General features: G+C 40.7%; 1 protein-coding gene across 2 annotated transcripts in view; it reads right to left on the minus strand.

The window, feature by feature from the left end:
• The window catches only part of LOC133535176 (contactin-4-like), a 645,232-nt gene that overhangs the window by 397,281 nt on the left and 230,451 nt on the right, over positions 1-17,500 (minus strand). For both annotated transcript variants that reach the window (XM_061874742.1, XM_061874741.1), the window contains one exon: positions 14,226-14,365. In XM_061874742.1, the coding sequence (XP_061730726.1) occupies positions 14,226-14,280 (55 nt within the window). In that variant the 5' untranslated portion in view covers positions 14,281-14,365. The remainder of the gene's footprint in view (positions 1-14,225; positions 14,366-17,500) is intronic.

Below are 17,500 nucleotides of genomic sequence, written 5' to 3' on the forward strand. Positions count from 1 at the left end.
CACAGTAATAAAAACATAGTTGCTCTACTAACTGTACTGTGCTGGCTGGTTACTAAAAAACAACAACAACAATTACCTTTCACTATTTGAGTAACCTTTGTTCTGCCATTTGCGTATTGGCGAGCGATCTCCGAATCCGGGAACATATCCTTCACGGATTTGTTGTAGACATCCGCAAGGGACGGCGTGGCGCATCGGGAGAGTGGCCGTGCGCAACCCGAGGGTCCCTGGTTCAATCCCCACCTAGTACCAACCTCGTCACGTCCGTTGTGTCCTGAGCAAGACACTTCACCCTTGCTCCTGATGGGTGCTGGTTAGCGCCTTGCATGGCAGCTCCTTCCATCAGTGTGTGAATGTGGAAGTAGTGTCAAAGCGCTTTGAGTACCTTGAAGGTAGAAAAGCGCTATACATTACAACCCATTTATTATTTATAAATGAGAAGGGGATGTTGCTTCCAGCTATCAGCATAGCCATCTTTGTCTCAGCATAAGTTACACCATCGGGTCTCCATTTTGCGAGGTGGGCCATAATACTGGGTTGTGGACGATGCTGCGCTGCGGACGCTTTGTGCTCCGCTGACCGTTCATGGCTGAGTATATCCGTTCGGCTACCGTGTTCAATGGAGAAGTCTGTTCAACAAAACTTACAGGCAACATACCCATTTCCCTTCGAACTCTCCTGGATAAACTGAAATTCTTGTTTCCAATCGTTCTGGAACTTGCAAGCGTATTTCTTCATTTTGTTCGTCGACGGTGTGATATATCGGGTTGGAGTCAAAAACCAGGCGACGTGATGAAGTTACGTCTCTTTACTGTGGGCTTCAGAACAGACTCCCTAATGAATGTTCCTTGACTGCACTTAAATGTAGAATATATTTACATTCTATTCTATGTACAGTAGATGGCAGTATTGTCCTGTTTAACAGGGTCACAACAATGAGTCAGGTCTGGAGCTGAAGGGGGCGTGGCCTCCAGCTCCGCCTGAATCTCGGGAGATTTTCGGGTGAAAATTTGTCCCGGGAGGTTTTTGGGAGAGGCACTGAATTTCGGGAGTCTCCCGGAAAATGCGTGAGGGTTGGCAAGTATGCGTCTGCTCCACACGCTGTAAGTCTTTGCTGTCGTCCAGCAATATTTTTTTGTTTACTTTGCAACCAGTTAAGTTTTAACTTCATTTATCATATCCATCCCTAAGCTTCAATCAATCAATCAATCAATGTTTATTTATATAGCCCCAAATCACAAATGTCTCAAAGGACTGCACAAATCATTACGACTACAACATCCTGGGAAGAACCCACAAAAGGGCAAGGAAAACTCACACCCAGTGGGCAGGGAGAATTCACATTCAGTGGGACGCCAGCGACAATGCTGACTATGAGAAACCTTGGAGAGGACCTCAGATGTGGGCAACCCCCCCCCTCTAGGGGACCGAAAGCAATGGATGTCGAGCGGGTCTAACATGATACTGTGAAAGTTCAATCCATAGTGGCTCCAAGACAGCAGAAATGACTTTTCTTAGCGGCTCTTGCCTTTTGTTTATTTTTGGGTTAAGCATCAAATACCTTTTTTTACCCGCACTCTGCCTCCCGCATATTGTGATTACGAAAAACCGTGTTCCGGACATTTACAAAGCAATTAACTACCTGCTGCCACAAACGGATATGCCGAGCTCTAGACACCAGAGACACTCAACAACGGCACATTTGCGGAATATAATTACTGGTTTGCAAAAAAATATTTTAAACCCAATTAGGTGAAATCACGGCACACCAGACAATATCTCACGGTTACAACTACTCATTAAAAAACACTGGCCTAGAGCAGGGGTCGGCAACCTTTACCACTCAAAGAGCCATTTTGACCTGTTTCACAAAATAAAGAAATCTATGGGAGCCACAAGACTCTTTTGACATTTAAAATGACATAACACAGCGTACAAAGTTTTTTTTTGCTTTGTGCTATGTATTAACCAGGGGTCTCAGACAACGCGGCCCGCACCTTTATATGAACATTTAATATTAGTGCGGCCCGCGAGTTTTATTTGAATGCCGCTTGACAACATCACATTTGCCAACTATCTCAATTTTTCCGGTAGACTACTGAGTTTCAGAGCAACCATTCTCTCGACCGTCTGCTGGTCTTCACACTAACAACAATAATAAGGGTGTGCTATGATGACAATGCGTTTAGGGCCCTCTAAAACCGTAACAAACAGCTTACCAGCCCATTCACATGCTGTATGAGGTTTCTGCAGACAAATAAGCGACTGCAGGGCATACAGGGATGAAATAAAACACAGCACCAACATAAACCAGTTTAAAAAGCTTTTTAAATCACTTATCATTAGTAAATATAAGAAAGAAGAGCAAACATTGTTTTAGAAAGACAATAATATATAATATGTATATAAATACAATGTATGATTTCATAATTATACATATAGGTTATATTAAAATGTATATATTACCACTTTATATGGAATTTAAATGAATTGTGTATGTATAATGTATGTATCAATCAATCAATCAATGTTTATTTATATAGCCCCAAATCACAAATGTCTCAAAGGACTGCACAAATCATTACGACTACAACATCCTCGGAAGAACCCACAAAAGGGCAAGGAAAACTCACACCCAGTGGGCAGGGAGAATTCACATTCAGTGGGACGCCAGCGACAATGCTGACTATGAGAAACCTTGGAGAGGACCTCAGATGTGGGCAACCCCCCCCCCTCTAGGGGACCGAAAGCAATGGATGTCGAGCGGGTCTAACATGATACTGTGAAAGTTCAATCCATAGTGGCTCCAACACAGCAGTGAGAGTCTCGTCCACAGGAAACCATCTCAAGCGGATCAGCAGCGTAGAGATGTCCCCAACCGATACAGGCGAGCGGTCCATCCTGGGTCCCGACGAGCGGTCCATCTGTATGTATGTGTGTATATGTGTATGTATATATATATATATATATATATATATATGTGTGTGTATGTATGTATATGTATATATATGTGTGTATATATATATACATATATAAGTGTACAAATGTATATGTTTGATTTAAATGTTAAACTATGTATATGAGACGTGTGCTACATATATGTTGATTATTTATTGTTTAAAAAAAAAAAGTAATATAAGTGAAGCATGTTTTAGATTTTATATATTTTGAAGCTTGTTCTTGTTGTGATGGGGTAGGTTTATATAAGCATTGGTTCAACCTACACCCTTTCGGCTCAATCATTGCTCAAATGAGTGTTTTTTTTTGTTTTTTTTTTTCTTTTCTTGTTGTTGTTCTTTGTTTTATGTGAAGATTGCCGAAATAAAATATAAAAAAAAAATAGTTGCTCAACAGCCATACAGGTTACACTGAGGGTTGTGATATAAACAACTTTAGCACTCTTGCTATTATGCGCCACACTGTGAACCCACACCAAACATCCGCACTGTAACACAACATAAACGCAACAGAACAAATACCCAGAATCCCATGTATCCCGAACTCTTCCAGGCTACATTATACACCCCCGCTACCACCAAACCCCGCCCACCTCAACTGACGCACGGAGGGTTTCGGTGAGAAAATGGTGGTAATAAGTCGGCTCTTACCGGATACACGAGCGAAGCTTGCGTCCTCCTGCAGCTGTCAAAAAGGCAGCTGCGACTTTCTTGGCTCCACCGTGGCTTCCATCAGAGACACTGGCAGTCACCAAACCCCTCTGACTTCCTGGTATGACTTTATAATCTTACTAAAATACTAGTAACACAATAAGCAGATAGGGGATTTTCCAGAATTATCCTAGTAAATGTGTCTAATAACATCTGAATTGCTCCCACCGCTCTTGCCTTTTTTTTCTTAATTTTTTCTAGTGCTTCACTCTAACTTTCCTCATCCACGAATATTTCATCTTCGCTCAAATTAATGGGGAAGTCGTCGCTTTTTCGGTCCGAATCGCTCTTGCTGCTGGTGGCCATGATTTTAAACAATGTGAGGATGTGAGGAGCTCCACAACCCGTGACGTCACGCGCACATCGTCTGCTACTTCCGGTACAGGCAAGGCTTTTTTTATTAGCGACTAAAAGTTGTGAACTTTATCGTCTATGTTTTCCACTAAATCCTTAGTGGCAATATGGCGAAATGATCAAGTATGACACATAGAATGGACCTGCTATCCCCGTTAAAATAAGAACATCTCATTTCAGTAGGCCTGTAATTCCTCTAATGTTTCAGCTTGCAGTCCTCGTTTATATTTGGTATATGTAAAAAAAATATATTTATCTTAGCCTCTCTAGCTTCAATTGCCCAGCTTTTGGGCTCCGCACTGCACAACACTCCTCTTCCCAGTAGTCAATTTTGAGCTATCTGCCTAATCCTTAAGGGGGTTGTAGCAATCGCAGTAAAGTGGGTTTTGTTACCAAGCGATAAGTTGGATGAATGCAACAATAATCCTCTCGTACAATGTCAAGATGTCAAAAGTACTTATACGTTCTTATCTGGATACTCGAACCACAGTATAAGAGACACTAAATGAAAATACCTTCAAACCAAATACGCATTTCAAATTAAATTGTAAGGCTGAAAAGTCTATTTTAGTCAATTGAAACTCTTTCAAGGCTAAGGCTGATGGTGGCAGGTCTCAGCAGGCTTGAGGTTTAAAAATATAAGCGCTGCGTTGACCCTGTTTTTGCACAAGATGTAAATCCACACATAAAATTACATAAAAATATGTAATTATACGTACAGCCAAAACTTAACTTCAGATTATTAAACTTCTAGTTCTGGCCAGCAAGTTTGTTGTATCATCTCCAAAACCCAAAACCAGTGAAGTTGGCACGTTGTGTAAATTGTAAATAAAAGTACAATACAATGATTTGCTAATCCTTTTAAACCTTTATTAAACTGAATAGACTGCAAAGACAAGGTACTTAACATTCAAACTGGAAAACTTTGTTATTTTTAGCAAAAACTACCTCATTTGGAAATTGATGTCCACAACATGTTTCGAAAAGCTAGCACAATTGGCAAAAAAGACTGAGAAAATTGAGGAATGCTCATCAAATACTTATTTGGAACATCCCGCGGTGTGAACAGGCTAATTGGGAACAGGTGGGTGCCATGATTGGCTATAAAACCAGCTTGAAAAGAACAGACACGTATTTATATAAAAAAAAAAATTTCAGGGCAGCAGCAGCATGGGAACTGTTAGCATTCTGGTATATGACTCGCTAATGGCCATACTACTTGGTATTCAATTGTTTTTTATTTTCATAAAACACTGACAGAGAAACTGAGGTATTGTTTGTGCTATGGTCTTATCTTTTTGATGAGCTGAAAATGGAACTCCTGTTTCGTGCCTTGAACCGGAAGTACATCCCATTTTTTTCCTATTCTTCTTCCATAGCGTTTCTGCTCGAAAGGATTCTTCATTCATCACTCCAAGCAACTTTGGTAAGTTTTGCAATGCAACTAAAACAATTCATTCTCACTAAATCATCCAATGTGTGATGTCTGTAGGAGTGCTTTAATGCATATTTGTAAATGTTAGGGCAGGGGTAGGGAACCTATGGCTCTAGAGCCGGATGTGGCTCTTTTGATGACTGCATCTGGCTCTCAGATAAATCTTAGCTGACATTGCTTAACGCGATAATTATGAATAATTTCACTGGTAATCACAGTGCTAAAAATAACGTGCAAAATACAAAACATTCTCATGCATTTAAATCCATCCATCCGTTTTCTACCGCACCTGTTCAAGAAGTCGCATTAATGGTAAGAAGTATTTTAAGTCATGATGGGGTGGGGGGGTTGCAGCTTACTGCGGGGTCGGTCTCCCAGGAAGGCAGACGGACTACTCGGGACATGGCATTTAGGTAAAAACATGATTTAATTTAAACTAACAAAAAGATACAAACAAAAATCGCTCACAGCAGAGGCACAACTTGGGCTAAGGAACAAAGCTAACGCATAAACAGACTAAGAACTTAAATCAAACAAAACTTACTCGGCATGGCATGAAGCACGAAACTATGGCAAGGCATGAAACAAGTCAGCACAGGGCGACTGACTGGCAAAGACGAGCTTAAATACTGCCTCTGATTAGTGCTCGGGAAGCAGGTGAGTGGGCATTTTGTCCACCAGAGACAGGTGGACAAAATGAGTAACCAAGGAAACCAGACAAGGGAGTGAAAAAAAAAACAGGAACTTAAAGAGTGCAAAGAACAAACATCACATGGCCAAACAAAAACATGATCAACAGACATGACATTTGATTTATTATTGGTTAGCTTCAGAATAACAATGTTATTAAAAAGAATAAGAGACTTATTATACTCTAAAAATGTTGGTCTTACTTAAAAATGCACGCATTTAGTTGTATTCAGTGTTAAAAATTATGATACGGCTCTCACGGAAATACATTTGGAAATATTTGGCTTTCATGGCTCTCTCAGCCAAAAATGTTCCCGACCCCTGCTCTAGGGTAATGTGATCAAGCTAGAAAAGATGCTAACACGTTTACAAGTGTCTGTGCTAGTGTTTTTAACTTACAATGGCATTCTTTTTGTATTGTTTCAGTTTCATATATTCACCAAAACTTCGCCGAGGAGTTGTCGAGTCTGTTTAGCTGATTGGAGAAATACCAGTGCAATCTATAGCTGGGACAGTATGGTAATTAGAGCCCAACAAACATGAAAACAACACCCATAATGTCACTTGTACGCCTGTTTCAGTAAATATAGCAGCTTTGAGTGTGTCAATTGTAGTACTCACTGGTAGTCCAGAGGATACTCTCATCACATCCTGGATGAATCCTTTAAATAAAAGCTGGGGTTCCATGTGATGAAACCGTGGATGTGTGTTGTTCTGCCAAAATCTGAACAACTTGACAGCTCTGACCTTCTGCCGTGTTGTTTAGGCCAGAGTTTTTCAACCACTAGTGTACCATGAGGCACAGTCTTATGTGCCGTTGGAGATGACCTAATTTTACCAATTTGGGTTAAAAATATATTTTTTGCAAACCAGTAATTATAGTCTGCAAACGATGTGTTGTTGTTGAGTGTCGGAGCTGTCGAGAGCTCGGCAGAGTAAACGTGTAATACTCTTCCAAATCAGTAGGTAACAGCTGGTAGCTAATTGCTTTGTAGACGACGTGCAGGTAAAAAGGTGTCTAATGCTTAAACCAAAAATAAAGAAAAGGGTAGGTTCCCCTAAGACAAGGCTTTGGAGCTTAGGGAAGGCTACGCAGAACGGAACAAAAACTGAACTGGCTACAAAGTAAACAAAAACAGAATGCTGGACGACAGCAAAGACTTACAGCATCTGGAGCAGATAGCGTCCACAAAGTACATCCGACATGACAGTGAGGTAAAGGATTTTGAGCGACTGTTTGCAAGGTTTCCAATGGCCTCAGTGTCATTTTGCTCGTTGCATGTTATACAATAATAAAAACGAGACAATCATTGCATTAAAAATAATTTTGAGCTGCCTCCAGTGTTAACAAATTCCTGATACATTTGAAATGTTTTCTGTTGTACTTAAGTCTCTGACACATCTTTGTTTGATATGTTTTTTAAAGCCAAGTGTTGGTTCTAAAATGACACCTTCTGTAACAATAGTCACTAACATTTTGTATTATTTCCTTATTAACAGTTATATATGGAAAGGATGACATTTTAAATTTGTTTACAAAATACATTGTGGTGGTTTTCTCAATGTTTAATGTAAGACTAGAGTCAGTTTTTTTGGCAAACATTTCAACGTAATGTTGCATGAGGCTAACAAATGCTGGACGACAACAAAGACTTACTGTGAAGCAAAGACGGCGTCCACAAAGTACATCCGAACATGACACGCCGATCAACAACATCCCCACAAAAAAGGATAAAAACAACTGAAATATTATTGATTGCTAAAACAAAGTGGATGCGGGAAATATCGCTGAAAGGAAGACATGAAACTGCTACAGGACAATAGCACAAAAAAGAGAAAAAGCCATAAAAATAGGAGCGCAAGACAAGAACTAAAACACTATACAACGGAAAACAGCAAGAAACTCAGAATAAGTCAGGGCGTGATGTGACAGGTAGTGACAGTACACCTACTTTGAGACAAGAGCTACAGTGATGCATGCTGGGTTATGGTTTAAAGTCATATCCAACAATTGCGACTCCTTTCTGTCCCTGCTTGCTCTCTGTGTCCTGTCTTTGTCTGAACTGTTCTGAAGCCCCTTTCTTTGCGCTGTCCTCTAATCTAAACATCAAATATGAATATGATCAGCTGGACTCTCGACGCAATGGACAGTCTTTTCGACAAGGACAAGAGGGTTCGGGGAAGCCTGGCTACCCTGATGGAACCATTGCTGCGGGGTACGTGAGAGACTTCTGGGATAAATGGAGAATCATGTCCCTCTCAGTCTTTTCCATCAAGGACGTGGAAGACATATACCTATTTGGAGCTGTGATCGCGGAGCTGGGCATTGCTCTGGTGTATCGTCAAATTCGGAATTCGAAATTCAAGGGGCCGAACGGCTGTTCAACGCAATGGAAGGATTGGGTCGGGCTGTGGGAACACAGACTGGAGCCATGTCTGATTTGATTCGCAAAAGTGATCTCATCTTGAAGAAGCTTGCCGACAAGGAATAATTGAATTGGAATTGGACACACAGAGAAGGCAAGTCACTGTTTAGTCTTCTCGAAGAAAAATAACTTCTTAATCTAAGATTTGACTCCCTCGCATGGCAATCAGGAACAGGCTGTTCTGAAGACTCCTCGAAGATCGACGCTTTTCACCTTCCTTTTTTTTCCCCCAACAACACCTGGTGTCGAACTTTGAGATCGGCCCCAGTCCACAAAAACATTTCAACATCTCACCCAAGTTAATTGGGCACACAAGCATGCAAACGCCCCTCCCCAAATCAACGCCTTCACCACCACTTAATTCCTCTGGGGTTGTGGATGGCTGAGTAGCGATATATAGCGGCAGCCCCCCCCCCTTCTGGTGAAAGTTGGTGTGATTATATGTACCATGTTTAATGTGTGCCATGCTATGTGAGTTTTTTTCCTTGGACTCAGTCTGGACTCCTCCTGAGGGTCCAGCTTTAGACCAGGGGTCGGGAACCTTTTTGGCTGAGAGAGCCATGAAAGCCAAATATTTCAAAATGTTTTTTCCGTGAGAGCCATATCATATTATTTAACACCGAATACAACTAAATGTGTGCATTTTTAAGTAAGACCAACATTTTTTGAGTATAATAAGTCTTTTATTCTTTTTAATAACATTGTTATTCTGAAGCTAACCAATAATAAATAAAATGCCATGTCTGCTGATCATGTTTTTGTTTGGCCATGTGCTGTTTGTCCTTCGGACTCTTTAAGTTCCTGTTTTTTTCCACTCCCTTGTCTTGTTTCCTTGGTTACTCATTTTGTCCACCAGTCTCTGGTGGACAAAATGCCCGCTCACCTGCTTCCCGAGCACTAATCAGAGGCAGTAATTAAGCTCGTCTTTGCCAGTCAGTCGCCCTGTGCTGACTTGTTTCATGCCTTGCCATAGTTTCGTGCTTCATGCCATGCCAAGTAAGTTTTGTTTGATTTATGTTCATAGTCTGTTTATGCCTTAGCTTTGTTCCTTAGCCCAAGTTGTGCCTCCGCTGTGAGCGATTTTTGTTTGTATCTTTTTGTTAGTTTAAATTAAATCATGTTTTTACCTAAATGCCATGTCCCGAGTAGTCCGTCTGCCTTCCTGGGAGAACGACCCCCCCCATTGTGACATAAAATACTTCTTACCATTAATGCGACTTCTTGAACAGGTGCGGTAGAAAACGGATGGATGGATTTAAATGCATGAGAATGTTTTATATTTTGCACGTTATTTTTAGCGCTGTGATTACCAGCGAAATTATTCATAATTATCGCGTTAAGCAATGTCGGCTAAGATCTATCTGAGAGCCAGATGCAGTCATCAAAAGAGCCACATCTGGCTCTAGAGCCATAGGTTCCCTACCCCTGGCTTAGACTGATATATTTTTTTTTTTACCCCGTCCCTCTCCCAATGTCACCTTTTTCTCACCTTTTTAAGGAGCGCCGTAAGTGGCTGATCAGTTGGCGGTCCCGTCTTGTCCCCCCCTGTAACGTATGTCTGCTCGGTTGGTAGAGTGGCCGTGCCAGCAACTTGAGGGTTGCAGGTTCGATTCCCGCTTCCGCCATCCTAGTTACTGCCGTTGTGTCCTTGGGCAAGACGCTTTACCCACCTGCTCCCAGTGCCACCCACACTGCTTTAAATGTAACTTAGATATTGGGTTTCACTATGTAAAGTGCTTTGAGTGACTAGAGAAAAGCGCTATATAAATATCATTCACTTCACTTCACTTAGTGGGACTGTGCCAAAAATGTCATTTCAGTTCTTATGTGTCTTGTACATGTTAAAAATGGACAAAATATACACTTTGATTTCTCACCTTAAAACTCATTTGTATACTCTAGCCTTTAAATAGACTCCCTTTTTAGACCAGTTGATCTGCCGTTTCTTTCCTTTTTCTTCTATGTCCCACTCTCCCTTGTGGAGGGGGTCCGGTCCGATCCGGTGGCCATGTACTGCTCGCCTGTGTATCGGTTGGGGACATCTCTGCGCTGCTGATCCGCCTCCGCTTGGGATGGTTTCCTGCTGGCTCCGCTGTGAACGGGACTCTCGCTGCTGTGTTGGATCCGCTTTGGACTGGACTCTTGCGACAGTATCATGTTAAACCCGCTCGACATCCATTGCTTTCCTCCTCTCCAAGGTTCTCATAGTCATCATTGTCACCAATGTCCCACTGGGTGTGAGTTTTCCTTGCGTGGGCCTACCGAGGATGTCGTGGTGGTTTGTGCAGCCCTTTGAGACACTAGTGATTTAGGGCTATATAAGTAAACATTGATTGATTGATTGATTGTTTTTACAGTTTTAATTGATTTTACCCTTTAAAATTGTTTTTAATCATATTTATTTTTTAATTGTTTTTTTTTATATTGGTTTTATATTTATTTATTTTTTGTTTTTATTCAGTCATTGGTGGAACATAAAATAGTTTTTTTTAATATTGTTTTTAACATGGCTGTGCAGCACTTGGGAAACGTTATTGTTGTTTAAACGTGCTATATAAATAAGATTGGAAAATAAAGCTTGTCAGTGTCAATTGTCAAATAACCGAGTTTCGTTTTTTAATGTTTTCTGCTCGTATTGTGCCTCCGGATTTTTTCAGACGCAAAAAAATGTTCCTTGGCTCAAAAAAGGGTTGAAAAACACTGGCTTAGGCATCCCAGATATTCGATATTTTTCCAGCCAAAGTGGTATTTTTTCTCTAAGATGTACGTATAAAACTGCTAACTCTGCCACTGGCTGCGAAAAGCTTACCACTCGAGCAGGCGGAGTACACTCTGCGAGTGCAATCCACGCTAACTGACTTGTTCACGGTTTCCAGCACACCGTGGCTCGCTGGTTCGAGTCCAAGCGAGGTACGCTTGCCACACATTCAGCTGAGTTCAAACACAATCAGAATATCCGTCAGGGCATCCATCCATCCATCTATTTCCTACCACATATTCCCTTTTTGGGTTGCTGGCGCCTATCTCATCTACAATCAGGCGGAAGGCGTTTACACCATGGACAAGCCGCCACCTCATCGCAGGGCCGACACAGATAGACAGACAACATTCACACACCGTCAGAGCATATTAATTTCAAATATAGCCATCATATCTCATGTATTCATGAAATGTCTAATGGCAGTGGTTCTCAAATGGGGGTAAGCATACCCCTGGGGGTACTTGAAGGTATGCCATTTTTTTAAAATATTCTAAAAATAGCAATTCAAAAATCCTTTATAAACATATTTATTGAATAATACTTCAACAAAATATGAATGTAAGTTCATAAACTGTGAAAAGAAATGCAACAATGCAACAATTCAGTGTTGACAGCTAGATTGTTTGTGGACATGTTCCATAAATATTGATGTTAAAGATTTATTTTTTGGTGAAGAAATGTTTAGAAGTAAGTTGATGAATCCAGATGGATCTCTATTACAATCCCCAAAGAGGGCACTTTAAGTTGATGATTACTTCTATGTGGAGAAATCTGCATTTATAATTGAATCACTTGTTTATTTTTCAACAATTTTTAGTTATTTTTGTACTTTTTTTTCCAAATAGTTCAAGAAAGACCACTACAAATGAACAATATTTTGCACTGTTATACAATTTAATAAATCAGAAACTGATGACATAGTGCTGTATTTTACTTCTTTATCTCTTTTTTTTTCAACCAAAAATGCTTTGCTCTGATTAGGGGGTACTTGAATTAAAAACATGTTCACAGGGGGTACATCACTGAAAAAAGGTTGAGAACCACTGTTGTAGAGGACACAGCTTTTTATATTAATTTACAAACCCCGTTTCCATATGATTTGGGAAATTTTGCAAATTATTTTCAACCCATATTCATTTGAATGCACTACAAAGACAAGATATTTGATGTTTTAACTCAAACTTTATTTTTTTTTGCAAATAATAATTAACTTTGAATTTCATGACTGCCAAAGTAGTTGGGAAAGGGCATGTTCACCACCGCGTTACATCACCTTTTCTTTTAACAACACTCAATAAACGTTTGGGAACTGAGGAAACCAATTGTTGAAGCTTTGAAAGTGGAATTCTTTCCCATTCTTGTTTTATGTAGTTTCAGTCCGGGGTCTCCGCTGTCGTATTGTACGCTTCATAATGCGCTACACATTTTCGATGGGAGACATGTCTGGACTGCAGGCGGGCCAGGAAAGTACCTGCACTCTTTTTTTACGAAGCCACGCTGTTGTAACACGTGCTGAATGTGGCTTGGCATTGTCTTGCTGAAATAAGCAGGGGCGTCCATGAAAAAGACGGCGCTTAGATGGCAGCATATGTTGTTCCAAAACCTGTATGTACCTTTCAGCATTAATGGTGCCTTCACAGATGTGTAAGTTACCCATGTCTTGCGCACTAATGCACCCCCATACCATCACAGATGCTAGCTTTTGAACTTTGCGTCCATAACAGTCTGGATGGTTCGCTTACCCTTTGGTTCCGGATGACACAATGTCGACAAAAACAATTTGAAATGTGGACTCGTCAGACCACAGAACACTTTTCCACTGTGCATCAGTCCATCTTAGATGATCCCGGGCCCAGAGAAGCCGCCGGCGTTTTTGGATGTTGTTGATAAATGGCTTTCGCTTTGCATTATAGAGCTTTAAGTTGCACTTACAGATGTAACGACCAACTGTATTTAGTGAGAGTGGTTTTCTGAAGTGTTCCTGAGCCCATGTGGTGATATCCTTTAGAAATTGATGTCGGTTTTTGATACAGTGCCATCAGGGTGATCGAAAGTCACGGTCATTCAATGTTGTTTTCCGGCCATGCCGCTTACGTGGATTGATTTGTCCAGATTCTCTGAAACTTTTGATATTATGAACCGTAGATGTTGAAATCCCTAAATTTCTTGCAATTGCACTTTGAGAAAGGTTGTTCTTAAACTGTTTGACTATTTGCTCACGCAGTTGTGGACAAAGGGGTGTACCTCGCCCCATCCTTTCTTGTGAAAGACTGAGCATTTTTTGGGAAGCTGTTTTTATAGCCAATCATGGCACCCACCTGTTCCCAATTAGCCTGCACACCTGTGGGATGTTCCAAATAAAGTGTTTGATGAGTTCCTCAACTTTATCAGTATTTATTGCCACCTTTTTGAACTTTTTTGTCACTTGTTGCTGGCATCAAATTCTAAAGTTAATGATTATTTGAGTTTGAACATCAAATATGTCGTCTTTGTAGCATATTCAACTGAATATGGGTTGAAAATTATTAGGAAATCATTGTATTCTGTTTATATTTACATCTAACGCAATTTCCCAACTCATATGGAAACGGGGTTTGTAATTAACAATAGAAAATCTTCAAAATATGCTTTTGCCGTGCAGTACTTGCATAGCGATAATACCAGCCGATGACGTTAGAATCATTTCCAAATGAAGGACATTCAATGGCGTGTTTGAGCCTCTTGCAGCAGAGCATGTATTCAACTGTGATAATGTCCGTGATCTTCTCATTTCGGGTAGTGCCTTCCAAAATTATAGCTTCTAAGCCAGTAACCTGGCTTCCAGGCACATGAAAAATGACTAAACGCACAAAGGCAGCTACAAGAGACAAACGACAAACAAGAGGCTTTACCTGCAAGGCTCCACACAAGCGACTGCAGACCCAGAACTTTCCATAGCAACGTCATCTTCACTTTTTTAAAGGGCTCTCGGTCGGCTCACATCCAGTCGGGAATAAATGGCATCCAATTCACAGTCTTCTGCGATGCGGTTCTGTCGACAAAAAGACACAATTGTACAGGGTTAGGATTTTTTTCATCATTAACATTTGAAAAGGAGAATTCGCTGCACAACGAGCAAGTGTTTCGATTAATTCATGTCAACAATGTCGTCTTCAATGTTCAATGATAATCAAATCATGACTCTGTTTACAAAAAAAAAAAAAGACACCCCGAAACAAAAAAAAATACAAACCCCGTTTCCATATGAGTTGGGAAATTGTGTTAGATGTAAATATAAACAGAATACAATGATTTGCAAATCCTTTTCAAGCCATATTCAGTTGAATATGCTACAAAGACAACATATTTGATGTTCAAACTCATAAACATTTTTTTTTTTATTGCAAATAATCACTAACTTTAGAATTTGATGCCAGCAACACGTGACAAAGAAGTTGGGAAAGGTGGCAATAAATACTGATAAAGTTGAGGAATGCTCATCAAACACTTATTTGGAACGTCCCACAGGTGTGCAGGCTAATTGGGAACAGGTGGGTGCCATGATTGGCTATAAAAACAGCTTCCCAAAAAATGCTCAGTCTTTCACAAGAAAGGATGGGGCGAGGTACACCCCTTTGTCCACAACTGCGTGAGCAAATAGTCAAACAGTTTAAGAACAACCTTTCTCAAAGTGACATTGCAAGACATTTAGGGATTTCAACATCTACGCTCCATAATATCATCAAAACGTTCAGAGAATCTGGAGAAATTACTCCTCGTAAGCGGAGATGACCGTGACCTTCGATCCCTCAGACGGCACTGTATAAAAAACCCGACATCAATCTCTAAAGGATATCACCACATGGGCTCAGGAACACTTCAGAAAACCACTGTCACTAAATACAGTTCGTCGCTACATCTGTAAGTGCAAGTTAAAGCTTTTTTTGGGGGAAACTGTGGACGTTGTGTCCTTCGGATCAAAGAGGAAAAGAACCATCCGGATTGATCTCGGGGTAAAGATGAAAAGCCAGCATCTGTGATGGTATTGGGGTGAATTAGTGCCCAAGGCATGGGTAACTTACACATCTGTGAAGGCACCATTAATGCTGAAAGGTACATACAGGTTTTGGAGCAATATATGTTGCCGTCCAAGCAACGTTATCATGGACGCCCCTGCTTATTTCAGCAACAGTGTGGCTTTGTAGTAAAAGAGTGCAGGTACTTTCCTGGCCCGCCTGCAGTCCAGACCTGTCTCCCATGGAAAATGTGTGGCACATTATGAAGCGTATGTCGGTGGAGACCCCGGACTGTTGAAGGACTGAAGCTCTACATAAAAGAAGAATGGGAAAGAATTCCACTTTCAAAGCTTCAACAATTAGTTTCCTCAGTTCCCAAACGTTTATTGAGTGTTGTTAAAAGAAAAGGTGATGTAACACAGTGGTGAACATGCCCTTTCCCAACTACTTTGGCACGTGTTGCAGCCATGAAATTCTAAGTTAATTATTGTTTGCAACAATCAGTTTGAACATCAAATATGTTGTCTTTGTAGTGCATTCAACTGAATATGGGTTGAAAATTATTTGCAAATCATTGTATTCCATTTATATTTACATCTAACACAATTTCCTAACTCAAATGGAAACGGGGTTTGTACAAGAATGTTGATGTTCATTTTACTTGTGAAATACATCGGTTGTGTCAAAATTCATTATTTCATCATTTAAACAGCTATTTTCTAATTGTATTGATTATGTCATTATTCAATGGTATTGGGACAAGTGGTAGGAAATGGATGGATGGATGGATGACTCACCCTTCAAAGTCAGTGGGCGGGGCTAACACAAATCTAGTGCAGTGATTACTTTGGTTTGAAGCCTGGAACTTCGGAATAATGTGCGAAACCACTGATTTTCTTTCCGATCCGTAACATGACACATGTTTTTTGTTTTTTTTTATTGATTTTTTTGAACCTTTATTTATATCCCATTGAGATTAAAAAAACTATTTTTCAAGAAAGTCCTGGCCAACAGAAACATAAAAATACATGTCATCCATCCATCCATCTTCTTCCACTTATCCGAGGTCGGGTCGCGGGGGCAGCAGCCTAAGCAGGGAAGCCCAGACTTCCCTCTCCCCAGCCATTACGTCCAACTCTTCCCGGGGGATCCCGAGGCGTTCCCAGGCCAGCCGGGAGACATAGTCTTCCCAACGTGTCCTGGGTCTTCCCCGTGGCCTCCTACCAGCTGGACGTGCCCTAAACACCTCCCTAGGGAGGCGTTCGGGTGGCATCCTGACCAGATGCCCGAACTACCTCATTTGGCTCCTCTCAATTCATAATTTAAACAGCCATCCATCCATCCATTTTCTACCGCTTGTCCCGTTCGGGGTTGCGGGCGTTGCTGGAGCCTATCAGCTGCACATGGGCGGAAGGCGGCGTACACCCTGGACAAGTCGCCACCTCATCACAGTAATTTAAATAGCTATTTTCTAATTGTAATAATTATGCCATTGTTTAATGATATTGGGACAAGCGGTAGGAAATGGATGGATGGATGGATGACTCACCCTTCAAAGTCAGTGCAGTGATTACTTTGGTTTGAAGCCTGGAAATTCGGAATAGTGATATGCGATACCACTGATTTTCTTTCCGATCTGATACAGTAAAATTCAGGCCGATGTCCGCGATGTCGGTCCGATACTTTTTTGCAAACATATATAATGTTTTTTTTTATTTTTTTAAATTGATTTTATTCACTTTTATTTAAGTCCCATTGAGATTAAAACAATTTTTTAAAGAAAGTCCTGGCCAATAGGCAGTAAAAGATTGAGTTACATTAAAATACATGTCATACACAAAGAAAAAAAGGTTGCATTTTAAAAACTTGACCTCAAGGGCTCTCAATCTGGATTGAAAAGCGTTCAATTAAATAAAAATCAGATAGCATCCAGTCTTTTTGCAACATGTTAAGGAGCAGAGTGAACAAAAGCACATATTCCCTGTCCCCTGCAGGAAAACGGAAGAGTGAGCAACAAAAAATCAACAACAAGAGTCAACACTCCTCTGTGTGATTAAGTGACAAAAGTAGGAGGGCAGTGGACCAAGCAGGGCCTTAATGTGTCTGGTAAAATGTACACAAAAAATTGCGACTTTCAAACGTTGCTGCGCTCAGGGAGTCATATTCAAAAG

The sequence above is a fragment of the Nerophis ophidion genome, linkage group LG16, assembly GCF_033978795.1.
Source record: "Nerophis ophidion isolate RoL-2023_Sa linkage group LG16, RoL_Noph_v1.0, whole genome shotgun sequence".
Classification (NCBI taxonomy): domain Eukaryota; kingdom Metazoa; phylum Chordata; class Actinopteri; order Syngnathiformes; family Syngnathidae; genus Nerophis; species Nerophis ophidion.